Source organism: Leptidea sinapis, chromosome 29, assembly GCF_905404315.1.
Source record: "Leptidea sinapis chromosome 29, ilLepSina1.1, whole genome shotgun sequence".
NCBI lineage: Eukaryota > Metazoa > Arthropoda > Insecta > Lepidoptera > Pieridae > Leptidea > Leptidea sinapis.
Genome location: NC_066293.1, coordinates 5,984,078 through 6,008,644, shown reverse-complemented (window position 1 = coordinate 6,008,644; position 24,567 = coordinate 5,984,078). Strand labels below are relative to the sequence as shown.

At 36.3% G+C, this 24,567-nt stretch overlaps 1 protein-coding gene across 17 annotated transcripts in view; it reads left to right on the top strand.

Moving 5' to 3' along the window:
- LOC126973455 (zinc finger protein 57-like) overlaps positions 1-24,567 on the top strand; it is a 74,449-nt gene that overhangs the window by 24,834 nt on the left and 25,048 nt on the right. The window contains exons 5-6 of one of the 17 annotated variants that reach the window (XM_050820734.1): positions 21,337-22,414; positions 23,045-23,185. The exons of 4 other annotated variants lie outside the window; for them this stretch is intronic. In XM_050820734.1, the coding sequence (XP_050676691.1) occupies positions 21,337-22,391 (1,055 nt within the window). In that variant the 3' untranslated portion in view covers positions 22,392-22,414; positions 23,045-23,185. 12 more of the 17 variants (XM_050820727.1, XM_050820728.1, XM_050820718.1 and 9 more) reach the window with 12 other exon arrangements.

The window sequence follows — 24,567 nt, the reverse complement described above, 5'->3', positions numbered from 1 at the left end:
TTATAGGTAGTCCAGATAATACTGACTCGAGAGAATCAGATAACGTATCTGGGTCATGGAATAAAACTGGGGCTATTACAATCAATTTACGCGGAGACGCTCAAGTAAGAGACATTACAAAGCACCGGCACAATGCGAGACAATTTATACAGCTCTCGAATGCAACTCCGATTCGATACCAAGCCAGTATGGGATTCGTTTGCTGTTTTTGCTATGAACAATTTCATGATCCGGCCGATTTGAAATCTCACACGATGAATGATCACGACGATAAATGCAAGTTAAAATTTATGAGTGGCAAATCGATATCAACTTATATTGTCAAAATGGATATCACAAATTTACAGTGCAAATTGTGTGCGGAAAACTTGATCGACATTGATGCCTTAACTAAACACTTGATAACAGTTCACAATAAAAAAGTATACACGGACGTAAAAAGCTATATAGTGCCATTTAAATTTGAAACAGAAGATCTGCGCTGCTGTATGTGCTCTCAAGTTTTCAGTAGACTCAAAGCATTGCAAGAACATATGAATGTTCACATGCGAAATTATACATGCGAGATTTGTGATGCGGGTTTTCTGAATCAAAAAATGCTGAAGAACCACATGGAGGGTCACGAGAGTGGCTCATTTAAATGCGATTTCTGCGAAAATGTTTACGCATCAATGAAAATTAAGAAGCTTCATGAGAGAAACGTTCATACGCGCCCTAAACTCATTAACAAGTGTGGTGCATGCTATGAGATGTTCACCTCGTATAGAGCGAAGGAAAGACATCTGCGCACAGCGCATGGGATTATCAATAATCGCTTAAAATGTTCGGCTTGCGAGAAACTGTTTCCCAATCCGAATGCTCTGCGGGTACACATTAAAAGAGATCATTTGTTGGAGAGGAGATATAAGTGCACAATGTGCGACATGGGATTCTTTCTGAAATCCGAATTGAACGGACATCTGGTGAAGCATAGCGGGGATAAGTCATATCAGTGCGAAATTTGTAATAAGTCTTACGGGCGGAAAAAAACTTTACGCGAACATATTCGAATCCATTTGAACGATAGGCGATTCAAATGCAAATTTTGCGATAAGGCTTTCGTACAGAAATGTAGTTGGCGAAGTCATATGCGTACAAAGCACGGAAAGCACGTATCATTGGTGCGGATTTGTTAATAATCATAGATACGAATTATATAGTATTTTTATAAATAAAAGTTAGTCGTTTTATAAACCTATCCGCTGAAGTCTTTAAAGAATCCACTCTATGCATTTGGGTTTTGGCGTGATGTGTTACTAAAGAGACATAAATGAAGCTAATGGTGATTAAAAAGATCTAATTTTATTTATAGGTAATCGGAGCAAAGTCAAAAAGGACGCTTGTAAGGATACCGAGGTACATGCGATCGAAGATTTTGTAACTGTACCACAGAAAAAAAATACACAAAACCGTGAACTGTACAAACATATTTATAACGTGGAACAGGTTTTGAAATGGTCAAATGCAACTGCGTTTAAAAGTTTTGGAAGAATAGGATACACGTGTTGTTATTGCGGAATGGAATTCCCAGATCCAGCTGTTCTTAAGAAGCATAATCTGGATTTACACAGTGATGGCGTTAAAACCGCAAGCTTTGCACAGCGCAGAGATCTGTGCGCCTTCAATGTCAAACTAGACATTACTGACTTACGTTGTAAAATATGCGAAGTGGCTATCGATAACATCGATAATTTGCTCATTCATTTACGTAGCGCACACCAATTAAAACTATATACAGAAATATTGAATCACATGATTCCGTTCAAATTTGATGGCGACATTTTAAGCTGTTTTATTTGCCAGAACAAGTTTAACCGTTTCAAGAATCTGCTGGAACACATGTCCGTTCACTGCAGGAATTTTATTTGCGAAACGTGCGATGCAGGCTTCGTCAACAAGAGACGTTTGTTGTGCCACAGTAACCAACACAAGCTTGGCGAGTTTAAATGCAGCTTATGCGTAAAGGTTTTCAACACGCTGCAAAAGAAACAATCGCACGAGAAGAATGTCCACTTAACGAAGGGTTATTTGAACCGATGCGGTTACTGCAATGAAGTATTTAAGAGCTATAGGCAAAAGGAGCGCCACCTTGTCCGTGTGCACGAATACAAGTATACAGCGTTGAAATGTGACACGTGCAATAAGCAGTTCACACACCAGAAGGCTTATTACATCCATATCACCAGGGATCACCTCATGCAAAGGAACCATGAGTGTAACTTTTGCGAGATGAAGTTTTACTCGTGGAGCGAACTGAAGGATCATTCGGTGAAGCATACGAAAGTTCGAGAGTTTCAATGCGATGTGTGTTTGAAGTCGTTTGGTAGGCGGGACGCATTGAAACAACACCTGCGGATTCACGCAAACGATAGGCGATACAAGTGTGTGAGGTGCGATCAGACTTTTATACAGAAATGCAGTTGGCGGAGTCATATGAAGACTAAACACGGGGAAACTGTGTAGGTTGATTTAGCCAGTTGCCACTACTTAAGTCTACGCGTTCATACATAACTATACTGTAATTTGCATGAGAAATTGCGTTATTGCGACTTTACACGCGTGTTTTTGTCTAAGCAACATACGCAGGCAATGACAAACCAAAACTGTTCACGTGGAATTCATTGCGTGCTTTCTTCATCTTACTTTGTACGCGACTTTATAGAAAACGCAATAGATTGATTACTTGGAATAGAAATAGATTAACGTAATATAAATCTGACGAGCATGGTAAAGGTTTAATTATTATTTAGATCAAGACAAACTTAACGGCATTATTTGTGGATTCTTATAATGTTGTATATGTACATCAAGAATGGAAGCTCCATTCTTGTGAAGAATTGAAGTGTGCGTTCAGAAAAGCGTGCCATATTCGACAGGCTTTTGCCTTATGCATCTACATACCCCCTATACCTATGCACTTCCTAAGCGAATGAAGGACGCGCATCACTAAGGGCTGATTTTATCATTAGAATACTTTAAACCAACGCCTATACGCCTGAATATGTGTACAGATCAAATTCAAAAAGGCAGACGCGTTCAAATGGCTATTGCCGTATTTTCTACGTTAAAAATTTGAACTCGTTCAAGAGCTGTAAATGTCGTCATCGTAATAGAAACATCTACACATTCGATGACATCTTTGACAGGTACTTGAAATCTTCTATTGTATTCGACCCGTAAACTGGGTTTTCGTGAACGCGGTTTTTATGTAGAACTTGAGTTTTATGAAACCCAGATTGGAGTGTCAATGGTGAAATCGGGCCTAAAAGGAGCCAACATGTGGGAGGACCTGCACTCCGACATGTCGTCGTCTAAGTGGGATGTTTAACATATAATTGTATATATAATTATTATCTGAAACAACTGTAAATATTTGGTTAACTATGAGCTGTACATACATGACCAAGGTGCTCTTAATAAAAGGTATAAGAATGATAAATAACTTGGCTCACTGTATTGAATACCATTAAATAATTATGAATTTATAAAAAAAACTTATCAATTGAAAACATGTAACTCTACAACATTTTTATGAAGGGTTTTTTTTTATCGCGGCGGTATATCACCGATAAAAAAAAATTGTTCCGAAAAAGTGCGCAAATGCATCAAACTTTGCGCAGATAATAGGAAAAATCTTTTAAATACAGACAGAAGGTGAAGGCTTGTTTAGATGAAATCTATTTAATTATTATTTAAATATTTATTTATTATTATATGTTATTTTTCGGAAATTCATTTTCACTCGATTGATGACTAGCCGAACTGAGGACTTTAGGAAGAACAATTTTTTTTTTTCCACCTGATTTCTGCCACTGAATACCACCTACGCATAACGCGCTACAAATAAGGATCATAGCCACCATCTGGATGTGTGTCGGTCATCCACAGTGCGGTTTTCAGGAACTTTCTTCCGCATACCACAATGCTGTGGAATGAGCTTCCTTGTGCGGTGTTTCCGGGACGATACGACATGGGTACGTTCAAAAAAAGCGTGTCCACCTTCCTTATAGGCGGGAAACGCTCCTGTGATTCCGCTGTTGTTGTGGGAGTGTGTGGGAGGCGGTGATCACTCAACACCAGTTGACCTTTCCTTTTCCATAAAAAAAATTGTCTGATACTAGGCCTTTTCGTTTTGAGCACTTTAAAATTACTCTAGCATCTACAAAACAAAAATATAAAAACATAACAGAGACACAGATTAGGATGGTTTTGATTTTATTTGAAATAATAAATTTGATCTAGGTTTAAACACCAAGGGAATAATAGTTGAAAACCTTAGTATGGAGAAATAGTGACTACTGTTTCCTAACAGTGATTTCCTTAATCGAAAGAGCGTCTAATAAATGAGTATAAAATAACCTAATACCTAGCCTGTTCGACGCTATTTTTAAGTAAACTTATTATCTTATTTATACATAATTCCCAAATATTATTGTATATTATAGAAACGATGTCCGGACGGCAGAGCCTTTCTCGGATTTTTAAGAATGTTCAAAACTCGAACAAAAAAATCTAATAGGACATCTGGATTGGGTTATCACTCGATGTGTCATCTGAGCTATATTGAGTATATTGGTGAAATTTACCTGTGTATTCTAATGTTATTGTAGCTGTTTCCTATTAAAACACGGATAAAATACATTTTCTTAAATTGAAACGTAGCTAGATCGATTTATCGCACCCGAAATCCCCTGTATGCTAAATTTTATGAAAATCGTTGGAGCCGTTTCCGAGATTCAGATTATATATATACATATATACAAGAATTGATCGTTTAAAGATATAAGATAATGTACGTGTACCATAGATGTCGAATATATAAATCACTTGACACCCCGAGAGCATTACCTACTTATGCGTGACCAGTTTTGATATGTCAATGTCAGAAACATAGATTTTTCATGTCGAGATTTTGACGAATTCTGTGATTTCAAATAAATTTTCTATTTGTTGTATGTATCTACTAGCTGACCCCGCAAACGTTGTTTTGCCATATCCTACTAATATTATAAATGTGAAAGTTTGTATGTCTGGATGTATGTTTGAACTTCTTTAACGCAAAATCTACTGAATAGATTTTGATGTAACTTTACGATAATATAGCTTACACACCAGAATAACAAATAGGCTATAATTTATAAAACAATAGTGTGAATTATACAAAATATAAAAGAAGTGTGTTTGTTACTAATGAATACAACTAGCGCCATCTCTTATCAACTAGCAAGCAAAAGATCAATACAATTTATATGGCAAAACAACGTTTGCCGGGTCAGCTAGTAAATTATATATGTAAACCTTCCTTGAGCTTTCAACGAATCTATTACTAAAGATTTCATAGAGATCGGTCGAATAGTTTAGGAGTTATTAGGGAACATACAAACATACATTCTCTTTTATATACATATATATAGATTTATTACTATATATTTTTATTTTTTATTAGCGATTTATACTAATAATAACACATTTCTTGTTACATGTTATTAGGCAATACTGTTTTGTGTATTAATAAATCACGGTTTCAGCGGTTGTTTTACTCATTCAAATTTATATGATTTGTATGATACATCAGCTGTTTATGTATATTTATAGATAATTGTACTTATGAGATTAGATTAGAGATGATAATATTAAAATTCTACACGGCCATATTGTCTCTGGACCTCGCCAGAACGCGAAGCCCCCTCCCGTTCCCCTCTCACCCTCTCGCGCTCGTCCATTTGCCTCAGTGCGGTATTCAGTTTAATTAACGTTAGGTACATGTCGAGATACTTTCGTGCTGTTTTGATTTTGAATTTTCATTGTTACGTTTTGACTTTTGTTGCTAATACTTCTGAAGTATCTGTTGTTCTGTGTCGCTATAATATTACTTTTAGATAAATAAATACTTTTTTTTACTGAACCCCTAAAAATCTATGAAAGTATCTCTTTCATAGATTTTTCATCATTTTAATAATAATCAGCATCACACTATTTTAGTTGTAGAATATAATAAGACATATTGTAATGTTAAGAAATATGAAAGAAAACAAAATATGAAGAAACTAGCCTACCTAAATAAGTTTTGTCTACCTAAATATAACAATGTATATGGTAAAAGAACCTGTAACTATGTATTACCAAGGATTTTAAATACATTACCTAATGATCTAATAGATATATATCTGCAAAAGAAAAATTTCAAAGTAAAGCTAAAAAAATACTATCTAGAAGCTAATAACCAGGAATACCTATGATGTTTATTTTTAATAATACTACAATATGTTATATTAAGTCTTAAGTAATTAAGACAATTATTGTAATGCGAACTTACCGCTCGCACATAAACCTTAGAGGTTTTGCGAGTATGACTTTATTATTATATATATTGAGATAATTTTGTTCATTGAATAAATAAATAACATAATAGCCTTACATCAATCTATAATACTGAAAAAAATAAATCGTTGGTTATTTATTAATAACAATATCCTAGTGATGCTTGTTTTGCACACCGTACCAAAGTGGCGATTTGACGTCATCGACGTCATGTCCAGAGATAATGTATGCGGGTAGTTTCATTGCTTCGTGACTCGTACCATGAAACTCGACACGCGGCGATAATTAAGCGACAGTCGTTATTCGGAAAGTTTTAATAATAATTATTATTAACTCTCAGCATAAGGTCAGATGCATCGTCGAAGTTAAATAATTATTTTAATGTAGAATATCGACTAATCTTTCACTATTCTTACTGTTTTTGCCCAGGATAATTGTAACTAAATATAATAGATCTAGTTGCCATAAGTTGTACTCGTAAATTAAATCTGTATATTTATGTAAATAAATCGACAATGAAAGTTGTTTTTTTTCTTTCATATTGCTTTTGTTTTCGTGCACAGAGCGCGGAGTAACACTCGCATAACACAGACATTACTTTCTATTCGTATTTATTAGGTATTTGCTTGGGACAGAGGCGCGAACATAAGACAGTAGGCGCCATTGTCACACAACTTAGATATTTGTTTGTGGGTATTGTCACAATACGGTAATAGTACAGTAATAATAATAATAAAGCCTTTTTATTTCCTTAACTAACATAATAATATAAAAAATAAGAAATATATACATTTAAATAATATTTTTATAGTTAAGGCCCCTGGTGGGTATAGGCCTCCTCCAACAATTTCCAGGTTGCTCTTGACTTTGCTTTCTGAGTCCAGTTTTCTCCAGCAATTTTTTTGATCTCATCAATCCATCGTTCCTTAGGGCGTCCTCTGGCTCTCTTGCCTCGTGGTCCAGACCAATTGGTGACCAGCTTTGTCCACCGTCCATCTGTTGATCTGCCCATTCCCACTTCAGTTTTTTCATATGTTGAAGGGCATCTAATACATTTGTTTTATTGCGGATGTTTTCTGATCTTTCCTTGACCTTCAGCTTTATATATATATATATATAAAGCGGAATAGTACAGTACTGGGGAGTCCTGCAAGTCCAGTTGCGATACCTTACATTAAAGGCCCCTCGAGCGACATGCTGAATTCTCTCATATGTTTCGCATAAAAAAGATTTTTGAAGTAATAACTTCTTATGGGAGGGCAAACCGCATCGTAACGTAACGCGTTACGGCGCCAGTCTGTCTAGCTTCCCTTTCTCTCACGCATACGACAGCGCTAGGCAGGCTTCGACTCTCTCACTCTCACCAATAAATACTTTTATAGGATTAAATAATGTTATTAGTAACATTACATATTAATACATACACAAAATTCTTATCTACATATTCAAGGATCGCAACTAAGAATATAAATATATTTTTAATAAAAGATTTTATAAATAAACTAGCTGTGAATACCCGCTTCGTTCGGTCATGATTGATTATATAGTTATTTGTTAATGTTAATAATCTATCATAACTTACTACGCATTTTTTTCATATAAAAAATTTCTAGATTATTCTAAAATTTTATTTGTATTTTCATTATTTGATTAGAATAAAAGCTTACATTTGAAACCATTCCAAATAACTGTAGAAATCTCTAGATAATTATAGAATTTTCTAGAACAATCCAGATAATTTTAGATCAATGATGACATAACACATTTTTAGAAATCAAATGTTTCGAACCCTCGTATCTTCTACACCCTTATAGATAGATCAACTTGCAACCACCATGGTGCACGATGGGAGCCTTGTACCTATTGCGATTTACGAACACTATGCGTCTGTAAAATACATGACGTTTATTTAGTAGCCTAAGCTTTTCTCAAGTTAAACAATTTCAATATTAAATAGATTAACTTAGATTAGTCTAAATTATAACTTCTGTCGGTCGTCTCGAGACGCACACGTTTTTATTTTTATCTAGTAAGATAATTAGTAAGTAACTCCGTTATTTTACTATTAAATGTTGACTTCAAATTTATTGTCTGTGTTCATCTACTTCCATTACTTATACCATATTTTTAGCCCGACGTAAGTCCCATTGACGACGTTTTGACGTAAACATTTGAAATTATGCTTTTAGAATCAAAATTATAAAACGTCAAAGATAAACAGTAAATAAATCGCCACCTATAGAAAACGTTTTCTTTGTAGGGTTTGATCGCCGTAACCGCAAAATCAAACTCTGTTTGAACGATGAACGTGCCCCAAACGGTCGTGAGCAAGGTGGAGACAAAAGCAAGGAATATGTAAAGCAAGTACTTAGTAACTCTAACGCCACCCCTTTTAATTGGCACAAAGACTTAAGATTCTCATGTTACGTATGCTCAGAATATTATGGCGATCCAGCTGACTTGAAACTACATACACTGAATTTTCATACGTCGCATGAAATAGAAGAGCACATTGAAACGAGTTTTGCGATTAAATTTGATATTACAACATTGAAATGCAACCATTGTAATGCAGATGTTGAGACAGTGGAAGATTTGTTGAAACACCTAATTGAACATCATGGAAGACATATGGACAAATTGGTTAATAATGTCTTAGTGCCGTTCAAATTTCACAATAATTTGTCACTTTGCACTGTATGCCCTGCGGAATTTTTGAAATTCTCTTCATTATATGAGCATACAAAGTTGCATTTCCCCAATCTCAAATACGAATGTTTGAATGAAGGAGAGAGTGTGGTCATTGCCAATGTCAATAAAGGCATGATGAAGCCAAGTCATAACAATAGACCAAACAAAATTATTGAGTGTGATAAAAGGTCGCCAACAGTCTCTTATAAAAATAAAAAGGAAACAAATCAAAAATATTCTTTAAAAACAGAGGTCCAATGTCCTGTTCTCTATACTTGTTCTATTTGTTCAAATAGTTTTTCCAGCAGCGAGAAGTTGGATGAACATGCTGAAACACATTTAAGCATAGATGCTTTTTCCTGTAAAGATTGTGACATTACATTTAAGGAAAAGTCTATATGGCTCAGACATATAGAGGTTCATCATGATACTGTCCACACTTATTCAGAGACTTTTTCCAGCAGCGAGAAGTTGAACAAAAATGCTGAAATACATTTAAGCAAAGATGTTTTTTCCTGTAAATATTGTGATATTACGTTTAAGCAAGAGTCTGAATGGCACAGACATATGGAAGTGCATCATTATACCGTCTATACTTGTTCTGTTTGTTCAAAGACTTTTTCCAGCAGCGAGAAGTTGAACAAACATGCTGAAATACATTTAAGCAAAAATATTACGTATTCCTGTAAAGATTGTGATATCATGTTTAAGCAGAAGACTGTATGGCTTAGACATATGGAAGTTCATCATGGTAAGAATTGCCTGTAGGTACATGATATATTTAATGAGTGTCTTAATTTTAACAAACTGATGTTTATTTTAGGTGAAATCACTGTTGATAAATGCAAATCAGAGGAAGTTGAAAGGAATTATCAAGATTTAAATGAAAATAGAGTTCTTAATTCTGAAGTAGAAGATAATTCAAACAATGATGATAATTTAAATTTGAATAGGACTGAAGTTGCGTTGAAACACAGACGGGGAGTAAAAAAGATTGATGAAACTGAAGATACGACTTCTGTTGACAGGAAGAAACAACGTAAAGACCACATGTTGCAGTATCGGTTAAGTGTATCTGAAATATTAAAATACACAAATGCCACACGTTTCAGTAATTGCGTTGACAGATATAATAAATGTAGTTTCTGCGATGAGTATTACTTAGACCCTTCGGAGTTGAAGAGCCATAATATCGAAAATCATAATCACGAAGACAAAAGACGTCTAACAGCAAAATGTATGGAAGGATCGTTGAAGCTGGATGTAACAAACTTGCGTTGCTTACTGTGTGATGAAAACATATCCGATTTCACGAATATGTTGAATCATTTGATTGAAAAGCATGAACGGCCGATCTCTTTGGTAGTAACTAAACATATATTGCCGTTTTCGTTCAATGACGATGTCCTGCGGTGTGTGCATTGCGAGAAAGAATTTCCTAATTACGGAATGCTTTACAAGCACATGAATATTCATTACTGCAATCTTCGATGTGATTATTGTCAGCAATGGTTTATGAACCAAAGTCAGTTGCGTAGCCATTATCGTTACGCTCACGCGCTGGGTCACTTTGAATGTAATATTTGCGAGAAAAAGTTCGATACGAAGCTTAAAATGAAAGGTCACGTTAAGATGTGCCATTTAAAACATTCGCCTAATCGTATTTATAAATGTCTGTTGTGTAACGAACAATTTACATACTATTCACACAAGCAGAAACATTTGGTTGATAAGCACGCTATTAAATCGTTTAAACAACAATGTAATGCGTGCGACAAAGTGTTTAACTCGACGCGGGCGTATCTGATCCACGTTAAAAGAGATCACTTATTGGAGAGAAAGCATAAATGCGAGCTTTGTGATAAGGAATTTTTCAGGAAAAGGGAAATGAATGATCACTATCTGAAACATACAGGACAGCGGAGCTTCCAATGTGACATCTGCAATAAATTGTTCGCCAGAAAGACGACTCTACGCAGCCATATTCAAACTCACACTAATGACAGGAAAAAATATTCTTGCACTGATTGTAAGAAATCGTTTGTAGAGAAGTGTTCTTTGAAATGGCATCGTCGAGCTAAGCATCAAAGTATTGAATAGTGCTTTACATAATTTATTGTAACGATTACAGATATACTTGTGTCTTGTGCTTCCCCGGGGCGGGAATATGGAAGTCCCAGGCAAATGGGTGTCGTACGAGGCATTAAGGTCTTTTTGATGTGTTAAAGTCGAGATTGTTTCCCGACTACCGATACACAATAATATGACAGCATTACTTAAAGAGATTTTAGCCCAGGAGTGTAATGGCTCTGGTAGATTCGGTGAATTCGTCCCCGATAATTTTTTCTCATTCTCTCCCTCGGACCGCCTGTCGTTTTCTGGAGAGGGAACAGTACCAAGCAAGTTATCCTTACTGCACGACACGGCAGTGCTTCAAGCCTGCTCACATTCTAGCGCTCTTCAAATTGTAGGTCCATATTTAGAGTATTTCCTTCACCTCTGGTCTTTTGCACAAAAGTATCAGCTATGAGCTCGAACAAATTGACCGCTGCCGGATTGGTTCGGTTTGATTCCTGCTGCCAAATGCCACATTAGAGCGACACGCCACAAAAATTACATTCATTCCTCTGCTGTTAATAGTGAATGTGTGCGAAGGTGATCATTTATATAGCATAATATATCACTTGAACGTTGGGACAAATTATGATAAAATAAATGTAATGAATTAAATAAATAATCACAAATACCTTGAAACTTAAAATAACTGCAGTGTCTTAGTTTTTTTTTAATCTAGTACCTACTGAATGCCCTTACTGGTTTCTCACAAAATAATGGCAATCGTAAGCTGAAATGAAAAGTTTATAGTATGATATATACACAAGGGTTGGGAGTTGGGACGAATAGCATGATGATCCAAAACTGATCGCATATATTTCAAGTACAAAATAGAATGCAAGGTTTATTTTATACACCAGAAGTGAAATAAGAAGCGACAAAATGTCATATTGATTATATCCTTTTCTTTATAGGTGCACCAAGTACCAAAAGAAAACGGAAAGATGAGATTAATGACGTCGATGATATTGTTGAAGAGAGTAATAAAGGTAAAAAGGGCCACGAGTTAAAAAAACACAGATTCAATCTGATTGAAATTTTGAGAAACTCTAATGCGACACCGATCCGATGTCGGGGCGGTATTGGGTACGCTTGCTGTTATTGTAGCGATGAATTCCCTGATCCAGCCGATTTAAAAAAACACACAATTGCTGCACACGATGAAAACTCTAGACTAAGGCTTATGGACGGGAAGGATTTGCACAGATTTCATGCAAAACTTGACATAACGCAACTAAAATGCAATATTTGCAATCGGCCTATTGACAATATCGAGTTGTTGATAGATCATTTGAAGAATGTGCACAGTATAAAAATGTATATGGACGTAAAAAATCAGTTGCTCCCGTTCAAATTCAGCGAAAACTCCCTGCAGTGTTTCATGTGTCAAAGCGTCCATCATAAATTCAAATCGCTTTTGGAGCACATGAATGTGCATTACAGAAATTTTATATGCGAAGTGTGCAACGCCGGATTTATCACGAGGTCCGTTTTGGCGCAGCATTCGAAAGCGCACGACATAGGTACGTTTAAATGCCATTACTGCGATAAAGTCTTCGATACGCTGCGGAAGAAACAGAGTCACGAGAAATGTGTACATACGCATTCAGAAGGCCTAAATAGGTGCGCGTACTGCAATGAGAAGTTTGGCGATTATAGGAAGAAGGAGACTCATCTTTTTCGAGTACACGGAGTTGTTTACACTGAGGCGAAATGCCAGGCGTGTGATAAAACTTTCCGGAGCCAAAAAGAATACACTGCCCACATAAAGCGGCTGCATCTAATGGACAGGCGTCATAGGTGCAACGAATGCGATATGTCGTTTTTCACGTCCAACGAACTGAAGAACCACATGGTGAAACATACTGGTGAGAGGATGTTTAAATGCGAGGTGTGCTTCAACAGCTATGGCCGCCGGAAGACGCTTAGGGAGCATATGCGAATACACGCGGACGATAGGAGGTTCAAGTGCGAACATTGCGGGCAGGCGTTCGTGCAGAAGTGCAGCTGGAGGGGACACATGCGAGCGAAGCACGGCGAAGAAGCGTAGTCTTCGAGTGACGTCACATCGTCGCTTTGATACGGTGTGCAAAACAAGCATCACTAGGATATTAATATTAATACATAAACAACGATTAACTATTTTGTCAGTATTATAGATTGATGTGAAGGTGTTGTGTTGTGATGGTGATTATTATTATTATTATAATGATCAAAAATCAATGAAAGTATCTGGGTTGAGTAACAAAAGTATTTATTTATATAACAGTATTATTATAGCGACACAGAACAACAAGCATACCAAGTTTATTTGTAAGGCCGGCCGTAAGGAGCTGATTTCAAGCATGGCGCACTGTTTCGCTTTCCATTTTTATCTTGCTGTATATCCGTTAGAGATGTTCGTCCCTCTTGCAAGCTTTGTTTGTGTATTCGCTAGTATATTGTAAGTACATGATTATAATAATTATGTTCAAGTTAAGTATATTATTCTATCAATGTAAGTGTATCAAAAGTAAAATATTTCCTAAAGCTTATTATTTCATTTTTTGGGGCTTACAAGCAACCTGAAGCAACGTGACTCCTATTACTAATACCAAAGAATATGTAATAGTACAAGTACAGACGTCTTACTCCGTAAATCAATTAAAGAAATAGGGACTCTTGCGCTATACAATAAGGTGCAATTCATCGCATCGATCGCACAAGGCTATTAACATACATTTTTATTCACCTAGAAGTTGCCTCTCTTTCTATCGCGTGACTCTTACCTCTTCTGACGACATTAGGGTTGTCTTCTTTTTAGTATAAGGTCAACTTATAAAAATGGCTTAGTTAGATTTCTACAATTTAAATATTTAATTCTTTTGTTGTAAAACCTACATTAGTTGCAGATAGTTTATGTATGCGTTGGATGACCACGACATAGTAAAACCTACATATTATATAGGAAATTAATAGGTAGCTATCATGAATGGTAATTTCATTATAATAATTATCACATTAAATAACATTGTTTCAGCGTCTTAAGGAAGCTTAAAATATAATTTTGGTTCGCTATAAACAGGTAGCTATCATGAATGGTCATTTTATTATAATAAATATCACATTAAATTGGATTGTTTCAGCGACTTTAGGAAGCTTAAAGTATAATTTTGAATCGCCTGATTTGGATTGAACCTTAAATATGCTTTGCATTTTTTATGTTTCCCCATTTTTAAATGATCGGCCAGACCGGTGAAGTAGGCGACGAAAGAAGCTCACGCGTGCTTGCTCGCTCGTAAGTCCCTACTGAATAGCCTCTCTGCAGAGGCCGCCGCGCGTATTCCCAAATCGTAGCGATACCTACACGAGGATTGAGACAGGCCTGCTAATAATACCTCCTCTCATGTCCGTCAACTTGTCCGTTGTCAGCGGCCCGTATCTCATAAACCAAAATAAATAAATGTTACTAAACCGATATGGTAAATTACAAAATTGCCATATACCAAACATTTCTTATGCTGTAATTAATTTTTAAAATCTGGGCCATATGTGTGACAAATACTGAGTGGGCTAGCTCTTGTTTTACCGCTAAATACTTAGAACGCTGTCTCAACGTTTAGTCACAGGTTTAGTCGCATAAAAATATGCAAGGGTTGTCACTTGTATATCTATATATATAATGAAAATGGTCTTCGTAAACCACTGATCGTATCGATATGAAACTACCACTATTCGATGCGAAATTTATCCTAGATGGTTTATGGCTACTTATTTTTTATTGTATTTGTAATAAGATGAATAAAATTTAATTTATTTCCTTTTAAAATTCGCCCAGCGAAGCGGGCGCTAACGGCTAGTTGATAGATGAAATAGAAGTCGTTTATGGCAAAAATTAATGAGTAAGATGACAGTTTGAGATTACATTTTTTCGTGATACATTTCTGTGTATTAATAAGAAAATTAAACTGTTCAATCTTGGAACTGATCTTTACCGTAAACACTGGTAAATTCATTGACACCGATCAGATAACTCTAAGCTTGGTGGTCGAATTTTAAACGTGACATTGGCTGTATTGTGGTGCCCATTCCGCACAAGCTTCAACAGCACTTCACTTAATGCCTCGCCTTTTTTCGGAATACTGGGTCTCGAAATCTCAAGCGATTGCCAATTTCGTAATCTGGAGGAAAAAGCCAAATTGGCTTCCAAGAAAATGGGCGTCATAAATAGAGCGTGGTAATACTCCAGCCCACACCAGTCCGTCCACTTTTAGATAATTGCTGTCATCTCTGGTTTGGCGCGTCTCAGTATCAACTCCATCCGTTTGACCTAGTGCAACGCAGAGCAGCTCGAAATAGTGCTCTGTGAACGGCTGGATAACTTGGCGTTGCGTAGAGACGTCGCTTCATTGTGTGTCTTCTACCTCATTTATTACAGGGGAATGTTCATAAGAGTTGTTTCACCTGATTCCTGCCACCGAATTTCACCTTCGCACGACACGCAATAAAATAGGATATCATCCTCACCATCTGGATGTGTGGCAGTGCGGTTTTCAAGGAGCTTTCTTCCACGTACTACAAAGCTGTGGAATGAGCTTCCTTGTGCGGTGTTTTCGGTACGATGGGGCATGGGTACCTTCAAAAAAGCGTGTACACCTTTCTTAAAGGCCGGTAACGCTCCTGTGAGTCCTCTGGTGTTGCAAGAGAATCTGGGTGGCTGTGGTCACCTAACACAGGTGACCCGTACACGCTCGTTTGTCCTCCTTTTCCATAAAAAAAGAAGCCACTTTAGAAAGAATAGAATAGATCGATAACAAGTGTATAAAGCAGGAAATGATTCAATCTCGGATCGCTAAGTTAGGCACGGACTAGTAAAAAAAGGACTGCGCGCCGTGATATTAGCAAGTGAAGCACCTTTATACTAGTGTGTGTGCGGTTACGGGGGATACTAGTCACACAATTTTCCCCCTTATATAATCATATATCCAAAAATACTTTTATAGTATTGTTATTACACTTTTTCACAACGCACGACGGCATTTTTAAAATATTTTATTGCGACGCAAACTGCTCTGCCACAGACGATAACGATAACTGCAAATCTTATAATGGCGGCCGATCGGCTTGTATTAGTGTAAGTGTATGCGTGGGGCTATGTATTTACACGTTTACCGGCTTGATTTTTTTGCCTCACTGTTATGTATGGTGACACGGAGTCCTTCTTTTTTTACTCGTCCGTGAAGTTAGGATAACAATTGAAAAATAAAATAACCATAACTCTTATAGATACTGAATATACTTCACATCCTATAATTATACTAATGATTTTCATACATACATAAAAATGCACTATAATAATTTAATGGCACACCTACCTCCTCCCTGTTATACTGTGACGTAAGCTATGGATGGCCCCTTGTGATGTAGACGTACAAGAACCTTAAGTGATAATGCAAATGAAATCTGACAGCAACACTCTGTACTTGTCAATCGAAGACGACATACGGCCGTTCCCAATATTCTATCTCTTACTTGAGATAAAAATCGTAATTATCGTTGACTTTTCTGTTCCAATAAACTTATCGACGGTAACTCACCTTATCTGTACACGCTGTCTGTCAATGCGACGACGTATAGCTTACCAGCGATATTAAATTTGTATGGAAATTGCAATTCACGCGTCCCAATAAAAGGCGATAAGAATGACTTATCGGATATATTGGGATAGCTTCAGATTATTGACAGCTAATTACTGACAGTAGATGGTAGTAATTTATCTCTATCTGTAGACAGTATATTGGGAACGGCCGATAGAAAATAATATCCTTAAATAGCAAAATAGATGTTTACTAGTTACTGACTTGACTTCATCAGAGACGGCACAGATTGTGGTAGCATTTCCGGTCAAGTGTATATATCGTCTGAGGGTGTCCGCTTCATTCTTAAGAAAATAATTTATGTTATAATAACCTTTACCACGCAAATGTTTTTTTACTATTCTTTTAAATTTCGTAATACATTTGTTTTGTATAAGTACATCGTCCAATAAAAGATTTAATTCACTTATTTAACTTAACCGAGTAGTAGGCATAACAAGTTTATGTTTCGTAATTACATTATGATTGTCACAGTTCCTTACAAATTCCTTAATGTGCTTATGAACATATAGAACATTATCAAGAATATATGGAGATGCAACAGTCAAAATGTTTCTTCCTTTACATTTTTGGCTTAATGTTTCTTTAGGACCTAGGCTATAAATAGCGCGAATAGCACTCTTCCGCAACACTGCCCCATAACAATACACCTCTTATATTATATAACCAAAGTTAACTAGTTGCGCCATATCTGTCAGTTAATTGTCTAATTTTTTAACCGCATATGCTGCAGGACTAAGCCTATTCTCCAATCCTCCTATGATAAATGTTCTACTAATTAATAATATTAACTAAATGTACTAAAAATTGATGATAATAAACATCTGTTATAATTTAATCAACTTATTTTATGAGCTGAAACACTCATTATATATACGGCTAATTATAATTCTCTAAATAAAATTTAAAGATTTCTAAACACTGAATTCACTTTATTATGAGAAATTATTAGTGAAATTTTCGTATTCATATTAAAACAATAGGTACCCTTTGCATCGAAATCAATATCTCAAAATTTTGCGATTCCCGTCTTGTATTGATTTTTATATTTAATACATGTATGTATGTAACACGTAAGAATATTCATCTTAGTAGGAAAACTTAACATGCAAGTAATTCAAGATTTTCTTTATAGGTAAAGACCGTAAGCCTGAAAAAGATTTGAGGTCAGTAAGAAAGTCAGAACACATAAAATTCATAAGCTCTGAACCAAAAAAGAAATTGGGTGAAGTATTGGAGAAACATCGGACGAATGTAAGAGAGATAATACGATGGTCGAATGCGACGCCGATTCGTTGCAGAGGCGGTATAGGATACGCTTGTTGCTTTTGCTCCGACCAATATCCCGATTCGGCAGATTTAAAAAAACACACGATCGAATCACACGACGATGAGGCTAAAGGCGGTTTTATGAAAGGCAGGGATATGTACGGTTACGTTGTAAAACTCGACATAACATCTCTTGTATGTGGTATATGCAGACAGTCAATGCAAACGTTGGAGCAGCTAATGCAACATCTGAAAATAGCACACGATAAACCTATTGATACAGATATTCAAAATCATATACTACCGTTCAAATTCGACTGCGAAAACTTACAGTGCTTTATCTGTCACAACGTTTTTAACAAATTCAAAAGACTGCAAGAGCATATGCATAGGCACTATAGAAATTTTGTTTGCGAGGTGTGTGACGCCGGCTTCGTAAATAGACACTTTTTATTTTGCCACCGAGAAGGACACAAGACGGGCTTGTTCACCTGTGAACAATGCGGGCAGGTTTTTGACACATTACGAAAGAAGAAACTGCACGAGAGCAAAATCCACAGCGGTCAACATATGCCCTATAAATGCGGCTATTGCAATGAAAGATTCAAAGAGAATATTTACAAGAATGAGCATTTGGCCAAAGTACACGGTGTGGTAGATCCCGCTATAAAATGTCAGGCTTGTGATAAGACTTTTAGTTCGCAACAGAATTGGTTGTTGCATACAAAAAAGTATCACTTGATGCAGAGGCATCATAAGTGTACACGCTGTGATATGGACTTCTTTTCTAAAAGGGAACTGAATGATCATATGGTTAAGCATACTGGGAGTAGGGAATACAGATGCGACCTATGCCTTAAGAGCTACGGTAGACTGAAAACTTTGAAAGATCACATTCGAAGACTGCATTGATTGTGCCACTTCTAACCTTTTAATGTATTTTTTTATTTGAATATAGTTATCTCAAATTGATTCTTAACTAGCGTATTATTTAATTCATTAGCATACGTACTAAGACATCTGTTTAACCTTCAAAAATCGCCGTTAATAACCAATTATTGACTGATTTAGACAGCTTACTTGAGTTAATTTATTTCATTGAACAATAATAACATTCATAGAAGTATTTGCCGCCAGTTTACCAGTTTACGATATTCATGAAGTTAAAATTATAAAAGTGAGGCGAGTATAATTTATTATGTTTAAGCCTTTTGTTCGTTAAAATAGTTTACAGAATGAGAACGAAATCTAATACTTGACTAATTAAGGTTTCTCTTTGTAGGTGTTGACACAATTGTGATGCCAAAGAAAAAGGCGCGCACAATAACGATATCAAGCAATAAATCGACGAAACAAAAAAGATCTATACGAACAATTACACTTCCGACCGTCCCATCAAGGAATGTAAAAAGAACGAGGACAATACAAATATCGAAAACAAATGAATCTCCGGACGTAAAAATCGTGCGTCGACCACTTCGATTGACAACAGCAGTGAAACACCAACGAAACTTGAATATAATTCTGTTAAATTCCAACGCTACCCCAATACGAAATAAAGACACCTCAGGATATGGTTGTTCGTTTTGTCCGATGCAGTTTCCAGAGGCAACGGAACTTAAAAAGCATTTTCTCAACGAACACAATAGTGATAGTCTTATTAAATACATGAGCCCCAGGCTATTTGAACATGTGGTTAAATTGGATATAACATATTTGAATTGTGCACTCTGTGATAAAGATATACCTGATCTAGATGAGTTGATAAGACACCTTAAAATAGACCACGGAAAAGCTCTGTACACTGATGTAAAAACTCCGTTGCTGCCGTTTAAATTTGACACACCAGAACTTCGCTGCGCCGTATGCTCGGCGGAGTACTTAAAGTTTAAACTACTGCAAGAACACATGAATAGTCACTTTGGGAAGTTTACATGCGATAAGTGTGGTCGCGCCTTCATGACTGAAAAACGACTGGCGTGCCACGTAAAGATTCACGAAGAGAGCGATTTCAAGTGTAATCAATGCGATAAGGTGTTCAGCAATCAGCTTTACCTTCGCGATCACCAGAGGCGAACTCACCTTGGTTTTTCCAAACGGAACAAATGTCCCATGTGCGATGAACGGTTTACCGACTACTGGAAGAGAGTGGACCATATGGTGAAGGTACATAACGCGCCGCGTGTGATACTGAGATGCTCGGCCTGCGAAAGAACATTTGATAACCAGAGAGCGCTTTCGAGACACACGAAGAAGGACCATTTGTTGGAGCGTCGGCATAAATGCCAGGAGTGTGACATGAAGTTCTTCAGCACGGGGAGTCTTAAAAGACACATGGCGAAACACACTGGCCTTAGATTGTTCCAATGCGATGTGTGTTTCAAATCGTACGGTCGGAAGAACACACTGCGGGAGCATTTGAGAATCCACGCTGATGATAGGAGATTCGCTTGCGTTCATTGTGGGCAAGCGTTTGTCCAAAAATGTAGTTGGCGAAGCCATATGCGGTCGAAACACGGGGAAGATGCTTGAAATGGACATTCCTAAGCTGTTCTTCGTAATTTTCCAATTCAAATGTAGAAATTAATATAATCCCTCGCTATACTAGGTATTGGATGAAAGTTTTGATTAATATGTATGCTTTGTTTCGTAGGTTTGCTTTAGGCTGAGACCGTTAATCTTTTAAGTTGTTCATTTTCGTCCTGATGAAAGAAAAGTTCAATCAGTAATAATTTAAATATAAAAAAGCACAATCAAATTTATGTTTATGATCAACGAAAACAACGCGTCCTTTGAGTTTGCAAGATATCCTTATTGTATAGTTTGATAAATCTAGAATATTATAACACGTGTACAATGTATTGTTATTATAATAATAAAATTTAATCATTAACTTGCGTTTTGCATTTGATTCAATTAAAATATATATTAGGCAACGAATTTACGAAAGAAGCAAATTATATACTATGAAATATCTTGTTATCCATATGCATGACGGACTTATGAAAAGAGAAAAGTAATATTTGCAATTAAGATTATTTCTATTTATTAACAGATTCATTTTATCGAATAAATAGGAATTTATCAAGTTATTTCAATAATTGTGTGTATCTACCATTTTAAAGATTAGCCATATTGCCTGATTTTAAGGAGTGATAGTTTGTGGAAAATATGATTTTTTTTAATTCAGTAAGTAGAGCTTATAACGATATAAATAGTTATGTGACAAAATAAATCAAATTATAAGCTGCCCTATTTGTTGTAGGTGACGAGAATTCGATAGTTGTAGAAGTCGACGGAGGGCTTTTATTGAAAGACGACGACGAAGAGGAGCAAGTAAATAGTCAGGGGTCAAACAAGACTGAGGTTGAAAAACACCAGTTTAATATCAAAGAGATATTGCTCAACACAAATGCAACACCTATTAGATGCCACGGTGGCCTGGGCTATACTTGTTGCTTCTGCAGCCAACAGTTCCCGGAGGCCAAAGATCTGAAACAACACGTCATTGGTGGCCATAACGATATAGTCAAGTCTAATTTTATGAAGGGCAGAGATATGCACGGATACTTTGTTAAACTGGACATCACAGATCTGCAGTGCAAATGCGGAGAGGTTATTATGACGCTGGAAGATCTTTTGTGCCATTTAAAACACGCACACAACATAGACATATTTTTCGATGTCAAGAACCATATTCTTCCTTTTAAGTTCGACTTTAGTGTTATGAGGTGTTTCATGTGCATGAATATATTCAACACCTTCAAAGCTCTGCAGGAGCACATGAATGTTCACTACCGGAACTATATCTGCGAGTTTTGCAACGCGGGATTTGTCAGTAAAAATAATTTGTTGCGACACGGCGCTGCCCATAAGCTCGGTTCATTTACATGCCAGATTTGCAATAAAGAATTCGATACAGCCCGAAAGAAAACGCTTCACCATCGGTCCAAGCATGCGGTTATTAAATTTCCTCACAAATGTGGGCACTGCGACGAAAGATTCAAAGAAGTTTGGCAGAAATACTCCCATTTGTCCAAAGTTCACGGCGTTCAAGCGCCAGAGATAAAATGCTTGGCTTGCGATAAAGTTTTCGATACAAAAAACGCTTGGAGACTTCACACTACCAGAGTGCATCTAATGCAGCGTCCTCACAAATGCGATCATTGTGAAAAGGATTTTTATACTAAGCGAGAGTTGGCTAGTCATATGGTGAAACATACGGGTGCAAGGGACTTTTTTTGTCCTGGGTGCGCCAAAAGTTTTGGACGGCAAAAAAATCTGAAAGAGCACATTAGGAGAATGCACTCAAGCGAATGATTTGAGATTATTTTAATAATTAAGTAAGTGCGAAATCCTATCATTAAAATGGGTGGGATGGACACTGAACAAAATTAATTTATGAAATATTTTAAAGTATTGCCATGTACTTATCTAGTCTAAGAAGCTGATGCGTAGTACGACTTAGACCTGCAGTCTATTCTTATAATAATACTACATTGTGGGTACTATTTGTATGTTCTACTTCGTGACTATACGGGTTCGTAGGAAGCCTAGGGACTAGATTTAGACTCAGTGGTCAAAATGTTTGTTCCTTAAAATTATTTTAAATGGTGCTGTGGCATCGTAAAATTGCTTACTGTGTGTAAAAAATCAGTAGGAGTAGTAGTAGTATTCGTATGTATGGGTGTAACGGGCTCCCAAAGAACAATAAACAGTGAAAACTTTGTAATATTATGTTTAATATCACATCTAAAATAATTCTTATTTCTTTCTTGGTAAAAGTAGCTCCTTGCCACATTTCCATATATTTTACTTTAATATATTTCGTTACGGATTTTGGATATTTCTAATTTTAGCGAAAAAGTCCATTATAATGTTTGGCTGATTTTTTTTATTTGCTTGTATTGTAAATTAAACGAAACGCCTTAAATATTTTAATACTAATGTTTAACAAGGAAATTTTATTTTAGGTACAGTGTGTCCTGTGAAAGTGCATATCAAAAATACAAAGTCATCAATAGAGCAAAAGAAGGCAATACCAAAAACGAAAGTGATATCGCTTGAAAGAAAGAAACGAGAGATCCCATTAAAAAAGGCAGAGGCGCCAAAAGTTAATCTATTATTAAAGAAAAAGGTTGAAATAGAGAAACATTTGGAGAATATACGGCTGATATTAACGAATTCTAATGCCACGCCGATCCGATGTAGGGAAGGCTTTTCATTCGCCTGCTGTTTCTGCAACAATCAATTTTCAACTCCAGAACTGTTAAAAAGGCACACAGTCGATAACCATAACAATTCAGAGATTGAAGATTTCATGCAAGGCTCTACAGTTGTCAATTACATTGTTAAACTAGATATTACTGGATTGAAATGCAAGCTGTGTGGTGAAAATATCGCGGAATTAGACGATCTAATACAACACCTTACAGATGAACATGAGAAAAAGTATCACTGTGATATACGCAGTCACATTGTGCCGTTTAGATTTGCTAGCGGCGAATTGCGGTGTGTTGTATGCAAGAATAAATTGAATAATTTTAAAGTACTCATTGAGCATATGAACATGCATTTTAAGAATTATCAGTGCAGTGTCTGTGGGGCTGGTTTCGTCAATAAAAGGACTCTGCAGACGCATGGCTATAGGCATAAAACTGGCGTGTTTAGCTGCTCGTTTTGTCATAAAGTTTACGATAATAGTATTAAGAAGCGCGATCATGAAAGGGGAGTGCATATATTGAGGAATAAACGCAGTAAATGCGGGTATTGCGGAGAAAAGTTTACAGATTACACGAAGAAAAATGATCATGAAGTGAAGATTCACGGGGCGGTGCCTGTGGTACTGCAATGCCAGGCTTGTGATAAGTCGTTTAGTAACCAAAGGGCTTTGACAATGCACACCAAGTCGTTTCATTTGCTTCAAAGGAAGAAGGCTGATAAAGGTGTTTAGTTTAATTTAGTGCATTAATGTGTAAGTCTGTAGTCAGTAAATCAATAAATATTTAAATCGGTTCAGTTTTTATTTTTAACAATTTCTCAACTACAATAAGGCATTAAAAAGCGGATGTTCTGTCGACATATTTGATACGATAATTTATACATAGCTTTGAATGCGTAGAAAAAAATTGATGTTGACAGTAGTATCTCTATTTTGAGCAATGAACGCACACTAACACAAAGTAACATACAAATCGCGAAAGTATGACACACTTGAATACACTCAAATTCATTTATATTTATTCAGAATAGGATATGATTTCGGTTATTGAAAGTCAAAAACTTCCTCCCAATCGAAAAAGTATGCCTCAGATCTGAGAAGAACTGGTTAAAATGTAATATCGTCCAATAAAATTTATTATTTATAACCCTGAGGGCGGTCGCTCCATTCCTAATCTGTGGTATCGTTACTAATTGACTATGGCGCATATTTTTATGCAATATATGATTCTGTTCAGCATAACCAGCTGGAAGACGTCCACTGCTGGACAAAGGC